Source organism: Gasterosteus aculeatus, chromosome 20 (genome assembly GCF_964276395.1).
Source record: "Gasterosteus aculeatus chromosome 20, fGasAcu3.hap1.1, whole genome shotgun sequence".
Lineage (NCBI taxonomy): Eukaryota > Metazoa > Chordata > Actinopteri > Perciformes > Gasterosteidae > Gasterosteus > Gasterosteus aculeatus.
In genome coordinates this window covers 19,011,977-19,029,464 of record NC_135707.1, presented here as the reverse complement: position 1 = coordinate 19,029,464, position 17,488 = coordinate 19,011,977, and the positions used below count along the sequence as shown (strand labels likewise).

The window sequence follows — 17,488 nt, the reverse complement described above, 5'->3', positions numbered from 1 at the left end:
TCTGAAAGCCTGAGAAACCGGGAGTAAACACGGGAGCTGATGATTCCGCCTGCCAGGAGAAGGTGCAGTTTGTTAAAGTGGAGTTCAGCCTCAGCATGTAGTCATTCTCCTTTTTTCCCAATATGCAAATAGATGTGATCATCCCTTTGTTGTTTGGGCGGCTGCCCCAAAATTGCAAACATCACCCCATCTGGTCCCCTGCTGTTGCTTCTCCGTACATGGCGCTGTGGGATAGGCTTTCATGCCCCGGCAGGGCTTTCGCGCTGCCATTGCGAGCCCTGCTGGGCCTGGGACCGATATCGTTAAAGCTCTGTGGCCTGACGTGAACCTTCGCGTCGTAACCACTTCTGCAGCTGTTGTTGCTGCCATTGTTGTTATCACGAGAATCGCAGGTCCCCCTTTCACCCCCCCTGTTTCATCTCGTTTACAGGGGGGTACGAGCAAAGGGGATAAAAAGAGATCTCACTGATGTTTCTCTGGAACGGCGCTCAGCCGGACCTGCGTTACTCACACCCAATGCACTTTGAAAACACAAGACCGTCCGTTTGGTTAATTTGATCTGGAGCTTTTACACCTCGTCCACCAAAAGGTTTGGCATTACAGAGGAAAAAAGAGGGAAAGTGGATCGCGAGGATCTCAGCGTGGGATTTTCCATTCCGATTATTGTTAACCTTCATTAGCCCACCTGAGACAGCATAGCGGGAGTCGTTTTCAGAACAATTTTCATTACATCTCCTGTGTAAACATTTGCTCAAGCCGACGTCAATTCAATTAGTCCACTGGCTGATAAAAGGTAGCTAGCAGTGGATTTTTCGGACACATAGGCATCAGTGGAATAACAAAAGACCTAATAGCAGTGTTGATATTGTTAATAGGAGCAACGGCGGTCGGCGGCCGCAGCCTCAGCTGGGAGCTCGGGGAGTCTTCAGTTCCTCGGACATGTTTAAACTTCAGCAGCGATTGCACCTGGGTCCATCACGGAAATTGAAATCATTTCTGTGTTGTGTATTTGCTTTAGTTTTGCCTGCCTTCAGTTAACCCTTCTATTTGAGGGAGAGACTGTGATTGGTCAATCAGCCCCAGAGAAGTAACTCCATGCAGAGAAGTATGTTGCGGTTTGGCAGGAACAGGTTCTGGGTGACAGGGATGGAAATCAGATGTGTGTGTACACAATGCTGCCAACAGTCCTGGATTTCAATGCGTTCATACAGAGTTTTTGAATATTATGCTCTATAAAATTGAAGGGAACACAGATTGCACCCCTTTCAGCCAAAGGGGAATGTCAGCTATTCAGGGTTACATGTTGTTTATCAGATAAGGTACACACACAATCAGGCAGCGGAAACCGACGCTGGCCGGACTGTATCACGCACTCACATACGTGCGCACACCTGTGTATACACACGTGTATACAGGCGTATTGTCTTTCATACAGGAAATTATACGTGGACACGTATACACAATCCGTTTGACATATACACAGGTGCCTTTTCCTCCCAGAAACCTTTGCCAGACGTCCAACTCAAATGTAGCTAAAAAATATATATATATTTTGAGGGGGTTCTTTTTCCAAGATCTCCATTAAAATAATTCTGTTGAGAGCTGGTTATCAAATTCATCTCCACTTTTCAAAGGTCAAAGAGAACATGATGCACGTTCAGCCATGCAAATGTGTTCCATGCACCGTACCATGCATGCACCTCGCATATTTGTGTCTGCATGCCGTCATGTGTGAAAAAAACCCTCTTAGTTTCGCTGAGAGTCAGTGATTTTGGGGTTAGGGTGCACCGCTCTTGTTGGGTACAGTTATGAGGAGTGGATTCCAGGAAAACCTGTGTGGCATTTCATACATGATGTAAGCTCACGGTTACCTCATGCATTCCTCCCCGAACAGTACAGCAGCCCCACAGCACACACACACGTTTTGTGAGCACAAAAGTTCTCCCATACCCGCACACAGACTTGTTGACAGTTAAGTGGGGTTTGGTCTGCGCCCGGGGAGCATAGATACCTTGGTTAACAGTAATTGGATGTCAAAGACGCATGTGCTTGGACAAATGCCCTCGCTCACCCAGATACAACACACACACACCTCTTACCGCCTGGCATCCTTCAGGTGTGCTACAAAAAGCTCCCTGCCATCTCTGATCCATCAGTGTGGCGCAGCTGGCCGAGGGAACGTGAGAACCTGCGTTTAGTTCACACAGGAGCACCAGACACATTTATGCTAATTCTGGCACGATGTGTGAGTGCCGAGTGTAGCCACAGTGTCTGTTCACACAAGCTGATTGTTATTCAGTGTGAGAAACAGCTCAGAACCTTCCAGGCTAATGGCTCCCTCGTAGCATACATGGCCCGGGGTTCAGTCATGCAGACATAGTTTGTCTTGCTGCGTTGGGGGTTGTTTGTTTTTTTCAGACTAGATGAGAAATAAAAGATGGGTGAGTAGAATTAAAGGTAGTAAAGCAAACGCTATTCAACAAAATATACTGCTTATACCTTCCCCGAGCCGGGGAATTCCTGTGTCCTGTATGAACAGTAAACAGTGATGGATGATTAGCAGACCACTGCTTCATCCTTTATGTGTAACTTGGTAGACGCAATTCTGAAACAAAACCATATATCTTTAACCGAAACAAACTCAGCTGGTGTATATTTGAGGTAGGCCTATAATCATGTAACCCAAAGGGATAGGAGAGAGCACATCAGTGTCTTTGGTTCCTCGAAAATGTGTCTCTCTATGGGGAGCATCCACAGGTTTAAGTAGGATTTGCATTAACAAAAGCACGGGAAAGAGCTGTCATAGTATCCTTTGTGACATTGTCCACCAGTCAGACTGTGTTTGCTCAACAAATGAGAAGAATGGCTGAAAAAAACCTTTTAAATCCTTTCAGACGTATCTTTTTTGTTTGCACAAGCAGATGTAAGAGAGCTCCTAGCCCCTTTTCATCTCAGCCTTATCCTTTTACACAAAATGTTGTTTCTCCGGTGCTGTGAGGTGGAAAAAATTTCCCAGTATACAAATTTTTTAATTGCACCCTTTTAGGGGGTGGGGGGTAATTTTAGGGGAGCGCCCCCCTCTTATATTATGGAAACACTGAAACTAAGTTAATGCTACACACTGCTCCTAACATAAACTGCCTTCATCAGCTTTGATAATATTGTCTCTTTGGGAGAAGAGACCTCGGTGGTAAAAACCTGAACACTAAATGAATCTTTAAGGAGAGGCTAACTGCATTGAATGCAAGAGTAGCGGAGACAACAACTCCCATGATCCCACACTACTTCACAACGTCACCATATTACACATCATGTGTTAAAATAAACTTTAATCTGAGACCATTACCCTGATTTATGGAGGACACATAAAAACCTAAATGAGATACATATCCGGGAGCTACATATGTAAGTCATTGCCTGTGTCTTTTGCTTTCAGGTACCGTGCAGCCTTGAGTACTGGGACGAGCTCCAGCAGGCCTTCATCCCGTACCGGGAGTTCAGCCTCTCGGAGAGCAGCGCCTGCCAGCTGCAGCTGCCCAGCCTTAGCCTCACCGACCAACAGAAGGAGCTGGTGGCTTCAGACCTGTGGAGGATAGTCCTCAACAATAACGGAGAGGGAGGAGATGAGCAGAGGTGGGGGGGCGAGCCGGCGTATATTTAGCTGTATCTGTGCGCAGTACGTGTGCCGTCCAGTGGGAGGGAAAGCAGAGAGAGAGAGGGGAGGAGACAGAGAGAGAGCGCCGAGCACAAAGAGCCAGCAATGTGTCCCTCGCCCCACATCTGGCGTGCAGGAGCAGGGAGCGGGCTTGGAAGGCGTTCAGACCGGCCTAATGAGATTTCCCAGCACACCAAGTGCCTGTCAGGGCCCATCCGGATTCCTTCCTGCTTACCTTGAGTGTATCTAATCGAGGGGGTAGCTCAAGGAGAAGCAAGAGGAGCGGAGAGCCCCCTTTTGGGTTAGTTTGTGAGTTCCCAGACCTGGTGTGGGTTGGGCCGAGCTGAGCTGTGATGGGTTGGACCGGTTGGTCCAGGCCTGCAAAGAGCTCTTGCCGCCTCAACGGGGCTTTTACTCCCCTCTTCTCACTACAACTGTTTCCTGTCTTCATCTCTCTCACGGCTCAACCCGTCACATCTTCAGCGCTTCAACTATTTTTCATTTCAGTCTTTTTCACCATTCCTTCCTCATCTTAATTTGTATCCCCCCCTCTCTCTCTCTCTCTGTCTTTGTCTCTCCCTCCCCCAACCTCTCTCTCTCTCACTTTCTCTCGGGATTTCGAGAACTTTTTTTTACTTTTTTTCAAGAATTGCCAAGCCCACATTCTGTGTGACTTAGAGAGCTCCAGAGGAGTAGAGAGGAAGGAATAAAAACCTGTAAGAGAAGAAAAAAAGAAAAAAGTACTAGCAACACCAGATATAGTGTAAAGCAAAATAAACATTTGCATTTCATTAAAAATCATAGCCCAAACACTACATTTCCTTTATGTTTAAATTATTTGTCTTTTTGAATCAAAACTGAGTTCCTTACTCGCCTGTTTCATCTGCCTTATACTTTAGTTTCCAGCGAGAAAAAAAGTTGGCGTGCTGCCACGCCAACTATCATATGTCAATTGTCATCGTATGATGCTTATCTCTCGTTGTGAGCGTTTCTGACCGTTTTCCATCTTTTATGGTGGATCATGGTAGCAGCAAATTATAGAGAAAATGGTCATTGACTTTAACTACCTTCAATTCCCCATCATCAACCATGACATGCAATTAATGTTCACGGAGAGGCTCCCCTGGACTTTGCGGCAGTAACAAGGCCCCCTTCATACTGTGTCCCCCCTTTTGTTTCAATAATTGCAGCGTTTATCTCCTCTGTAGATTGGTGACAAGGATGTCGCGCAATTTGTAACTCGGCGGGCAGGAGACTGGAACGTTCAGCTACAAATGAGGATCAGACTATTTTAATTAGTGGTTAGAATTGTTGTGGCCTGGATGTAATTCCACAGCTGCGCCCGGTGCTTTTGATTTTTCCAAACAGATTTGATAGAAAATCAAGAAACGCTTGCTAGTCGTATATTCCTCTTGTTTTCATCCATTATTATTTTCCTATGAAATAATGTAAAGTTCAGTGCATTCAGTTCCTGAGTTGTTTTTATTTTCTGCTTTCAGTATTCTGTTGTGGTTTTTCCAGACAGCAGCACCACCAAATCTGATCTGCTGTGCCTCCTCTTCCCCCTCCAGTTCGGATAGTGAGTCCGGGTCCCAGCTGCACTGCGATCAGTTGGTGTCCCCCACTGCGTTGGCGGCCTGCACCCGCGTTGACTCCTGCTTTGCACCCTGGTTCGTCCCCTCCCTGGGCGTGTCACTCCAGCTGGCCCAGCTGGAGATTCGCCTCTGCCACCATCTGGAGCAGCTGGGCACAGGTAGGATGCAGAACACGCAGAAGGACTTTGACATTTGTGTTCCAAAACAATATTTTAATCTCAACCAGCTCTTTTTAAACCTGGCATTTCTGCACATTTATAGATAAAGGTTAATAGTTCTCTACCTCTGTCGCTCCAAAACACACACACAGCCAGTGCAGCAGTGCACAGCCTGCACCTATATAACCTTTATTTGTGTTGATAGAACTTAAGTTAAATTCATGAATGTAGACCCAATTAAAATGTACAGCCAGTACAGGGTTAAAGAGAAGTTGATTATTATTGGCTTTTTGTAATGTTTTGATCAGTCTAGTGTCTTAATACAAACACTGTGTCTGCTCTCAGTTCCACCGAGACAGCTTCGTCCCTTCCTGCCAGACAGGAAGTTGCCTCAGGAGCAGGAGTTCATGGTGAGCAGCGCTCGGGATCCGCGGGTCTTCCTGCGCCAGTGGAGCAGTGGGCCACTTCGGTGTCAGGAGTTCAGTTTCTCCACCCAGCTGGACTGCAAGCTGCTGGAGTATCGAAATTTGACACGCCTCCAGATCCTGCAGCCTTGCGTACTACAGGTAGACCGCGGTTTATGCCAGTTTGTCTGCCTGGATGTTTTTTATTCAAAGCACTCAGTTCATTTAGATGTTTTTCCTATTGATCTTTTTTGTTATGTGTGTTTCAGGGCCAAGCTGCAGCTACAAGCTGCCCCCAGAACACCACGCTGGATGTAAATGTGTTTGTGGAGCCTGTGTTCCTCAATATCAGCCAGTACGCCATACACACCGTGGACACTGCCCTGCACGGCTGGCAACAGGTAACCAAGAGATACCTTTATGTACACTTAATATTCAAATACACTCCAGAGAACACCACAAAGTATGAGCTCCATGACCAGATGCAAACTGGTTGATTTCCTACATGTCATTGTACAAAGGTAATTTCACCTAACATCAGCGGCTCTGTGGTGGTAGCCATATTAGAGGATAACATAATCAAGTGTAACAGTAATAGTTGCAATAGTAAATAGTGGGATACCTTCGGAGATCTGCCATAACAGGGAGATATCACTACCACTTGCATACAGCTATGATATTAGAGAATACACAGTAATAATGTATCTTGTCCTAGACCGAGAATCGGCTAAACAAACTCAATAAAGTGAATTTCATGAGAGTGGTTTGGGGTTGTAGGCCAGCGACGATAAAACTTAAAAAGCTGTTCACTTCACCAGGAGCTCCGACTAGAGAGTCGTCCTCATCTCTCAGTTCCCAGCTCTGTTAGCCAGGATATATTCCGGTGTGAAGCAATGTCCATGAAAACACGGTAAAACTCGAATGCTGGCATCTGCCGAGACTTCATCTGGCCCGAGTCCTCCACCCATTTGTCTACGTGCTTGAACAAACCCACACCCTGGCCTCTTTGGCTTTGCATGCCCTGTCATGGCTCCGCTCAGCTGTGGCTCTGCTGACTCATGCGCTGGCTCCTGGAGACATCCAAGTACTCTCATGGTTTTACATGCATGCACACTCACACTGCCAGGTGTTCTGTTACCTGTGGGAAATAAAATGAAACGAGTTGTATAGAAAATCCACTGTAAAATGATCGTTCTGGCTAGCAGTTTAATCCCTTTGTTTTCACATCGGTGGCATCGTTGACTCATCAAAAGCTTAAACCGGCCGCGTTGGGTAATGGGGTAATTGACCCTTGGCTGCATCATTGCATCATGTAGCTCATGCTAGCGAATGTTCCCTATTTCTGCTAGTTAATTCAGCCATAAATAAGATTTTGGAAGTGCTAGCGGCGTTGTAATGAATGGTCATATTGCAGCTTTACTGGACTGTTTTGGACCTGCTGGTATCCATGGTGGGCTTTACACAACAAGGCATGCTTCATTAGTTGCTGCCTTTTGCCAAAGCTTTTACTGATAGCCTACTGATTGGGGGATACGTTTGGCTTTTTGAACGCCATCTTTGCCCAATATCTGGAGGCCAAAATAGAGGTTAACAATACTCACGCAGAGAGACGCACACAGAATACCTTTCTTCACAAAGTCAAGGCCCCGAAGGTTGTATTTACATGTCCACCGGTGTACAGGATTGAGTCATAAAGTGAATAATCCCGCTGTATTGTCTTGATTGGTCTAAACAGCAGCAGCCTTGTAAACTGTACCAAACCTTTTAACTAGCTCCAGCCTTTCCCACTTTGCTGCACACAAGGGCAAAAAAAACACGCTATAATTATAAGGCAAATGTGCTGCATGTGGGTTTAGAGGCTCTGGAGTAAGGGGAAGAGAGGGCTCAAGTACAAAGTACTGACTCTGACTTTAGTACTGACTTTTTTTTTTTTTTTTAAGAAAACACTCTTCATAAATATTTTTGTCCACTTCAGAGAAAGTTGCGAACACTTAGGTCATGAAATGTTGTTTCCCTTTTTGGTGTTTTCACTGAAATAACATCTTGTGAGTTAAAATGATGATAAATGATTAAACCCGAATCCGTCTGGTCGTTATGTGGATGTAAAGGACCGGTTAAGCCTAAATGTACCTTTTGATCTGCTGGAGATCACATTCCTGAAACACTCATGCGCACACATTGTCCATGCACAGAACAAACTTGATCCTAATTGAAGACGTAATCAGAAGCAGTTGGAAATGTTAACAGGCGTGTCTCTCCGCAACAGAAGGATGTATCCCAACGTGTATAATTGTTTCAGTGATTTTCATGTTTCCTGGTGTCAAGGCTGGCAGCCAGGCCCGCTGTGATGTGGCCCATAGGACCCGTAGGGTTCAGCATTTAACCGTAGAGAAGATTCCTCAACTACCACACTTCTGAAACCTCACAACCCAGACATGGTCATACCAGACCACCCCAACCAGAACAGCTGGAGCACTTCCAGATGCAGCAATAAATATATACAGAAGAGCTTCCTTAGTGTATGGTTGCAATTTATTCTCATAGAGCCATGATAAGTTATGATGTACAGTTGTTGTCATGGTAACATGGACTCTTGTGCCAATGATAACATCTTCAATGTCTATCTGACAGTCACAAGTATATATGCCAACATGAATATAGATATATATTACAAGTATTATGATACTCTGCATGTTCCAAGGCCCTCCTCTACCTTACCTCTCCTGCAGCGCTTTGCTTGCGCTCCAACCCCCAATCAAGTCCTCAAGTCGAGTCAAGTTGGATTTTGCACATGAGGTCCATCAGATTGTCCACTGACAACTGGGCTGGAGGTTCAATCCCTGGGTTGTTCTGTCCCTGAACAAGATGCTGAACCCGGAGTTGCTCCCACCGGGGAGGCCAGCGCCATCAGCGCGCAAGTTTGTGAAGAGCTTTAAAAAACAAAAAAAGTGATGCCTCCGTTGAAGTCCATTCACCAATTACTTTCCAAATTGAGCTTTAAATATAACATTCCTAAAACTAAAAGCTTGGTCTGGTGCAGTATTTGTTTATAAAGCTACGGTCAAACTGCAGTTCTACAGAAGGCTTCTAAGTTCCAAAGAAAGGATAAATAATTCTATCAAAAACGTTCTCCCTCATGTATGTCTTCTCTTTGCTCATATGGCCCCAACCTCAGCCCCCCACCACTCTAACCTCAGGCCTCCATTTTCAATTCTGTCCCTAGTCCCACTTTCAATCTTTGCCGCCCCCCCGCATAACAGCGCCTCACCACTGGGAAGTGGCTTTGGTGGAAAGCCACACGAAAGCCCAGTAGTATTTACACACTCTGCTTTCTCACAGAACTTCACAGGCTGCTTACATGTGCAATTGAAACAACAGGAATGTTCCTCCTGTCCTTTGCAACCGGAAAGAAATTGATAGAGAGATCAGGTTCCTGTTTGTGCCAAATGTGTGGGCGAGGGTCGTCTACAGCATGACATGGAGAGTCTGATTATTGTTTCATTATGTCCCTTTTTCCTGATTTCACTATCTCCTCCATGGCATCTTGTTTCATTAGTATTTCTTTTGACTGACTGTCATTACTTCCAGACATTTTACTGTACCTTGCCATTTATTATTTGTGCCATGCAGATCTTGGCTCAACTCTATGAAAAGTAACCAAACCCGGATGGATTAGCGTAATGGATCCTTTGATTTCCAGTAGGAGCGCGTCTGGAGAAGAAGCTGTCATCTCAAGCTCTTTAACAAGGAAGACGTGTTGACTGTTTAAATATTTTTGTCCCAATGTTTGTCCACTTAAAGCCCCTGGATAGACAGAAGGTGATCATGATTACAGCAGGGAGCTTTTGTGACGTGCGTATCGCATTGCCTCGTGAATCGGACCAGAAAGGTGATACCATCAAAGAGCAGGCTTAGGGATGCCATCTTAGGGATGGCAGCAGGAAGTTTGTAAATCGCAGTGTCAGATTCCTATGGGAGCGCAGATAGTGTTCCACTATAAAACTGGAAATGGATTTGAACCCACTGTCGCAGCTGTCCCGTCCGTCCATATTTTGCTCTCTCTCACTCTCTCATCTATCATGAAGTGTTCTGTTTTAATGGTGTAAACTTTCCCATACGTTTTCAATCGCATCAACAACCCCGGGGCCCTGAACGTGCTTGGCAGTCAGACCCTGAGCTTTTACTGCCAGCCTCTCTTAAGCATCAACCCCCTGCCATTTAAAAGTATACAGCGGGCTAGGGTCCCTCTTTGTTAGGATAGCTGAGTAGTTATTGAGAAGCTGTCTGAGCCACAGTCTGAGAGAGGGAGGGGTGTGCAGGAGAGATCCCGTCAGGGCCTGAGAGCCTCTGGAAGGAACTCAAGTAAAAACTCACACATGCACTTTCGCCCACGCTCTCGCCATCCTACTCGCATGCAAACTGCGTGCTGTTTTGAAATTTGTGTACTTGAATTCCTATCACAGGAGACTGGACACACTCATCTCTCCCTGTTAAACCGGCGTTTCTCAAGAGCAGGCCAGGAAGCTCTTCACTCTCACATGCGAGGTGATGTGTGAGCGGAGGGCGTCCCTGTGCGACTCGGAACAAATCCTATTTTCTGTGAGGCTTTCTCGTTGACCCCATTGCTGTAGTTGGGCCGGACCTATTACCATATTGTTTTTCTCCCTGACAAACCACAATATATTTCACAGGAATGTCTGTTGAGTGGTCTGCTTTGCACTGAGACAAAATGCACAAATAAACAATGCTGCCATTTGAGTTGACATCTCATACTTTGTTTATCTTACGGCCAAAATGTAGCTTCTCTACAAAGGATTTCAAATAAAAACATAGTTGAGTTTTGGTCAAGGGAGAGGCCTCCTGGAGGGGTGGATTTGGCCTCAAAAGCCACGTCTAAAGCTGCTCCAGCCTGCATAGCTGTCAGACTGCGATGTGATTCACTCCCCTATTGAGGTTTTGCAGCTCCCAGGGGTGACATTAGTCATGTCTTTCTCTAGCTGACTGGCAGCTCCACTACCGAGATCTGCATCTTTAGGATACATACATTGACACCTGTAAATGTGCTTATACACACTACACACACACTGTGCATGCATAGTACACTCAACATAAACACGTGGAAGCATTTGCTTTTATTCACAAGCAGTTCCCTTTCTCATTTCCCGCTGCTTCTTTCTCTCCTTCCATCAACCCCCCCCCCCCCCCCCCCGTTTTCTCTCTCAGAGTGGGAACCCGGAGGCTGAGGAGCTGGTCTTCAGCCACTATGTGATCTGTAACGACACCCACGAGACGCTGCGCTTTGGCCAGGTGGACACAGATGAGAATTTGTTGCTGGCCAGCGTCCACAGTCACCAGTACAGCTGGAGATCCCACAAGTCCCCTCAGGTACCACACACACACATACCTGAAGCCCAGAGCCTGGGAAATATTTGATGGCCCTCAGCCCTGTGATTTTGATTGTGATTTTGAATGCCCACACACATGCTCTTGTGCACACGCACACACACACACACACAATGCAGTATATCCAGAAATACATTAGCACATCCTTAATGTATATACGCGGAGCACAGACAAGCATACGCATATATCTTTTCTTTTTTAACATAAAAGTACTTTATTTTTTCATTTATCTGTACAAAGGTTGTCCTAAAAGTCCTAAGACAAACACGTACTGAACAGACAACACTAGATGAGGTAGCCCCACTCTAAAGCATACACAGCTTCATGGCATATTTAAATGGGCCATCATTTACTAAATGAACATCATGCTGTATTGAATAAGACTTGAAACTACAGCTTGAGACCATAAACTCATGTTTACAATGTTTATTAAGAGAATAAATCCAGAGAGAAGTGGAGACATTTTGTCTCGTCGGACCGGAAGAGTCCCCCCTGGTGGACATTAGAGGGAATGCAGAATTAAGGTACTTTACCACAGGTCTTCCTTTTCGAAACCTGGTTCCAGAAGGGTTCTTCCTGAAGAGCTGAGAGTTTACCGAAAAGCAATTGCTTCCAATGAACCTTTTTTGTGAGGCTGACTAAGAACCCTCATCATCCAAAGAGCCCTTTTTCGAAGAAAGAGTTCTTCATGAAACAAAAGTGTTAAGATATCCTTCCACCCCACCTCCTCAAAAACTGCAAAAGTGAACCATGATTTTGGATTATCACCAGCTCTTTAGCAGCCTCATGGGACTCCTGCCTGGGCTCTTGTTAGCACCTTTGGAAATTTGAGAGATTCTGGATAGATCCTAGGGGCTCTGGTGGAACCTTTTGAAGGCTGTCCTAAATATAATTAATTATGTTTACGGTGGCACCTTTCTAAAGGCTTAGCCTAAGCGCTACGCATTATGCACACATGGTACCTACAAACACACGTTCTGTGTGTGTGTGTGTGTGTGTGTGTGTGTGTGTGTGTGTGTGTGTGTGTAAATATGTAACGTAATCCATACTCATTGACTTTAGCATACACACACTGCCCACTGGCTCACAGAGGTTTACACACACCATCATCAGCGTGCAGCCACTATCTGGGTGTGTGTGTGTGTGTGTGTCTGTCAGCGCTCCCAGACAGTGCCCTGACAGCATTGTTAAAGAAGATTGATTATATTTAACCCTTTGTGGTTTTGAGGTTGAGTGGAGGGTGGGCTGGCAATCTATGGCATGTGTGTGTGTGTGTGCGTATGTTTGGTGCGCACATGTTTCAGGACCCCCATGTGTTCCCTGGCGAGTGTGAGAAAGTCGAGTTTGAAAAAAGACATGGCCATAATTGCTCGCAGTAAGTCAAGTAAGTCAAGTTGTATTAATCATCAACCATGGTTAATCTGTGCTCTTACCTCACTCCTTACACACACACACACACACACACACACACACAAGAGTGGCAATCTGGCATATCAGCACAGCAAATACCACATCTCATTTTTAGCAGTGAGTCAAAATGACCTCTGTGTTTTTTAAAGGGTGTTCTGGAAGAAAGATTGTCCGAACAGGCCAAGTGTCATCATCGATGAAGAATGTGATTCCGAGATGGTGCTGTCATGTATTATTCCATCATCTGTTTGTGGTATATGAAATATGTGTTCTCAAGATGAACATGATTTGTGAAACTAGATAAATAAGAGGTAGTGCAACTTTGCCAAAAACACCCTCCCTCTCTCTCTCGCTGTCTCTAACTTATTGAGCTTGATGATAAAACGCTGGCCAATATATCCGCCTTAGCAATTGTAGCGCAAGCTCCTAATTGCAGTTTGGGGTTATGATAATAGTGGCACTGATAAGAGAAAGGGTTGTATTTCTTAAACAGTCCTGCAAGTGTGTTTTTGTAGCTCTTGCAAACGAGTTTTTGGGAGAGAGTGCGAAGAAGTTGTGCTGTTTTGGTTAAGTCCCTTGATGCTTCCGAGTGTCTAGAACAACTGTGATCATTATTCCCCATACTCTCCTGTCTCTCCTCTATCCGTGAGCCTGCTCTCCATTTAGACCCCAGAATCTCGCCCTTAAACCGTGACCTTTCGTGTCTATTCTGCATTTAACACTCCCACGTTGCTCTAATTATAACCTAATTTTATACCCAAGGTGTGGAATTTAAACCTGTTCTCCCCTTCAACCCAATACGCCCTCAGCTTTCTTATCTCTTCATATGGAGTCCACATTTTTATAATCCCCAAATTGACTTTAATCAAACTTTGGGAAATATTGTTACACAACAAGCTTGCAGTGCATCCAGACAGTTTTATGCTGTAACTTCCAAGTACAGCAGTAAACACCTTTCAGCCTGGGACACACCGCAATCAGCTAGTGGGGATACGCTTTTAACGTAGCGCCCTTCAACAGCTTCCCACAATGCCTTTGTCCCTTTTGCAGAGCAGTATTGTGCTCCTGGTGTTTACGTCCTCACTGGCTAAGCTCTGTAGCCTTTATCTTGCTTGTCCCACCACTGGCCTCTGCCTGATGTTGTCCTTACAATGTATCTCTCATTTGAGATGGTGGGCTTGGATTAAGCCCTAAACCTTGCTCCCCCCTGGGCCCGGGTTTGGTCTTTGTCCTTTGCAGTCCCTTCTCTTTCAGACTCAAACAGTGCTCTTTTTGCAACTTTCCATCATCATCTATGGTCACATTGACCTGGTTGGACTCTTTCCACTGTCTTGACACAAGGTCATTGCTACTCCATTCCTTTGGTTTGCCCTCTTGGCTCTCTAAACCGCCAAACTGCCATTAGTACCATCACTCAGTCCGAGGTCCATCTATCTCTGCCTCCCAACCTTTCCCCTCCGCCCCCTCAAGGCCTGTTATGAAGGCATGCCCCCAGCCTACTCTCATGGCTCTGGTGTTATGTGTGTCCCAGCTGACCGTCAGGTGCAGACACTCTCACACACTCATTTCCTGGATGGTAATCTGTACCCTCTTTTCTATCCCCGGCTCCCCGGAGAAATCACTGGACATGAAATCATCTTGAAAGGAGGAAGACGGAGGGGAACAAAGGTGAAATGGATAAGGAAATATAAAAACCTCAAAAAGGAGGGCAGCCAAAGGAGCGATGCTGTACAGGTCTATTGGAGAACATGGGAGGATACGGTAAAAAGGAAGCAAGGGCAAAGGATAAGTCGTGATCTGACACTTACAGATTGTGCTGAGAGAACTCCACAGTGGCAACGCAGCCAAAAATGTGTCTGCTCACTATCTCGCTCCCCCTCCGGCCTTCCCCAATTTTTCTCTGTTTATGATGCACAAGCAATACATCAGATGAGCAAACTTGCTCCCTATGCTTTATCATCGCACATCAAATCCTTTAATGCTATCTGCTTGTCACGGATGCGTGGGGAAGGCAGGACTCAAACGCAGACGTCGAAAGCAAAAGGACTTTAATCGTCAAAAGCAAAAGGCCAACGCGCAAAAACACACAGGAACTGGGGGCAAAAAGGCACACAGGAACCGAGAACATCCATGACGATAGACAATGACCAGTGACACAAGAGACACACGGCGACACACGGCTTAAATACACTAGGGAGGTACAGGTGATTGGACACAGGTAGAAACGATCAGATGATCACAGGGGATGACAGGACGAGGCAGGAAGTGAAGTTACCCGGGGACACGAGTGGCAGAAAACTACAAAATAAGACAGGACGTTAACCACACCGTGACACTGCTGTTATTGCCAGTCCAAAAGAGTCTGCGGAGACCTCCCTATATGAACAGGCCTGCTGTTGGTTTAGCTTGGACTGAAACAGGGAGGCACATTCAGAACCCTGCAATCTCCCGTGTGTGAGATCCAACCACTTCCCACTATGTTGTCATACCTCTAGATATCTGTACGTGCTCTCTGAAGAGCACCTCAAACTGAGTGTGTTTTTCAGCAGAACGTGAACTTCCTTGCTCGCGAGGCTAAGCGAGCGCTCGCTGTTGTTGTTTTTGACAGTAAGGGGGCGGAGCCAGTCGCCATGGTATTGACATCTAATTGGTTACAAACCCCGTCTTTGTATTGGCTGCACTCAGAACTATAGAAGCCCATTTCCGCACTAATGAAAGGGGATAGAAAGTCGAAATTATGAGATAAAACGTTGTCAAAACACAAACGACACCTTTCTGTAACCGTAGTGGACCGTAGATGACAACCAGCTACAACCATCATTTACCATCATTACCGGCACATTAAGACCAATGCGTCCAGCACGCAGACCGGTCCGTCAGTCTGAATCTGTGAATATCTTGCCAACTTTACCGAACTATGGAGGAGCCTAAGCATATCTTATCTCATTATTCCGATCTTCCAAAAATCGATCCGTATTGAAAGTTGGCAAGATATTCACAGATTCGGACTTCATTTTACCAATATGGACCGAGCTGGACGCATTGGTCTTAATGTGCGTCCGAAGTGCCGCTTTCCACAATCTTCCATAGCTTATTTCTATATAATACATATATATATATATATATATATATATATGTTACGTATAGATTAAACAATTGATAATAAAGCGAGAGGATGAGTACACACTTCCACTGTAATTAATCCCAGTTTCTGACTGTATCTCAGAGAAACACACTCGCTGTCCCCAGCGAGTTCAGTTTTCAGGGCTCTGGCGTGTGGTGGAGCGGACGGATGGAATCTCTGGCTGTTTGGATGCAGCCTAGCTGATGGAAATCCCTGTGGTTAAGGCGGTTAGCAGAGAGAAGGGGCGTTAGAAGACCCCTAGATTTGGGAAGGACTTTTTAAGTGCCTGCAGGGAATATTCAGCATTTCAATAAATTATAATTAACTCCAGGGCCATGCTTCTACTGAAGAGCTTTCTTTTCCGGACATGTGTGTGCGTGTCAGTGCTGCTTGTGTGCGGTGTCAAAAGCACTCAATGCTCTCAGCTCATAACTCCAAATTCAAAAGACATTTTCTGAAATATACCAGTTCTTTTTCTCCAGTAAGATTTCATATTTCACCATCCTGACCCTAACCCTAACCCATTGTTTAAGAAACACTGCCCTCAAGTGAAGTCACTTAGTTGTGCTGGTCCTGTCAGATTGGGGCTTTTGTCTGCAGTACATTTCATCCAACCCTGTGGGAGATATCAGGTTATCCTATACATTGACTGATCAGATAGAGACAAGCTGATGAACAGGACCGATGTCCGTAGTGATCCCTGGAGAATAGCTACACTTCCCTGTTGATTATCTTCAAAGGTCAGGTAAGGTCCAGAAGGAAGGCTGACCTGTGGAAATGAAAAGTAAGAGGCGTACACAACACCATCGGGCAAAGGTTAATTTGCTAGTTACCTTTGGGTCTGTATCGCTCACGTTTGGGTGTAGTGCAGTCATTCATTCTGGGTCTGTATCTGTATTTTGCATGCCAGAGAAGATGTGGCATGTCCCACACGTAGAGCTTCAAATGCAGGATTCAAAAAAACATTTTGCGACATGCACGGCCGAGTGCATTTTTTTGCGACATGCACGGCCGAGTGCATTTCTTGCGACCCACAATCCTTTGCACAGCATTTACTGTACGACCAAGAATTTTTTAACGTGATACGTCTCAATTGAATGCATGCTGCTGAAGGAGTATGTACTTCGAAAGGACAGCTGTGCTACATAGTAAAAATAATGTATGTAAGTATGTCCTTCAGTGGAGGATAACCTTCAGCTATGCACAGTTAGCACCCCTGGTCCAGTCTGCAGGGTGAAGATTTACGGTGAGTAAGAAGGGCTTTGCTACACATTTGTCTGGTTAGAGAGCAACTTTGACCTGCTTTTCTCTTTTTTAAGGGGGGGGAAGAGGGAATTTTGAGGGGGACATTGCAGGTTAACAGTAAGGCCATGTAGAAATGGTGTAAATTATGTGAATGCTGGGAGCCTGAAGATTAATAGGACAAATTTAGCAGTGTGTGTCAAGTTATTCCCGCCATTAATCAGGAATGAAAACATATTAATGCTCATTCTCATCTTCAATCGCTTATGCGGGGTCCAGTCTTGGGGGCAGTGTTAATTTTGTCGACGAAAAGTATGACAAAAAATTTTCGTTAACAAACCTTTTTTCCATTACTAAGACGTGACGAAAACGATCTTAAAAATAAAAACTATGACTAAATCTATTCTAACTTTCGTTAACAAGACGAACATGTTGGTGTTTGACGAAGTCACAATACTTTTTTCCCCCTAAATTCGCACGCAGCTAACAGACAACAG

The 17,488-nt window shown here is 45.3% G+C and overlaps 1 protein-coding gene across 2 annotated transcripts in view; it reads left to right on the top strand.

Moving 5' to 3' along the window:
• Positions 1-17,488, top strand: part of vps13b (vacuolar protein sorting 13 homolog B) — a 284,391-nt gene that overhangs the window by 231,389 nt on the left and 35,514 nt on the right. For both annotated transcript variants that reach the window (XM_078095599.1, XM_078095600.1), the window contains exons 42-46: positions 3,437-3,633; positions 5,227-5,408; positions 5,754-5,974; positions 6,082-6,213; positions 11,036-11,197. In XM_078095599.1, the coding sequence (XP_077951725.1) occupies positions 3,437-3,633; positions 5,227-5,408; positions 5,754-5,974; positions 6,082-6,213; positions 11,036-11,197 (894 nt within the window). The remainder of the gene's footprint in view (positions 1-3,436; positions 3,634-5,226; positions 5,409-5,753; positions 5,975-6,081; positions 6,214-11,035; positions 11,198-17,488) is intronic.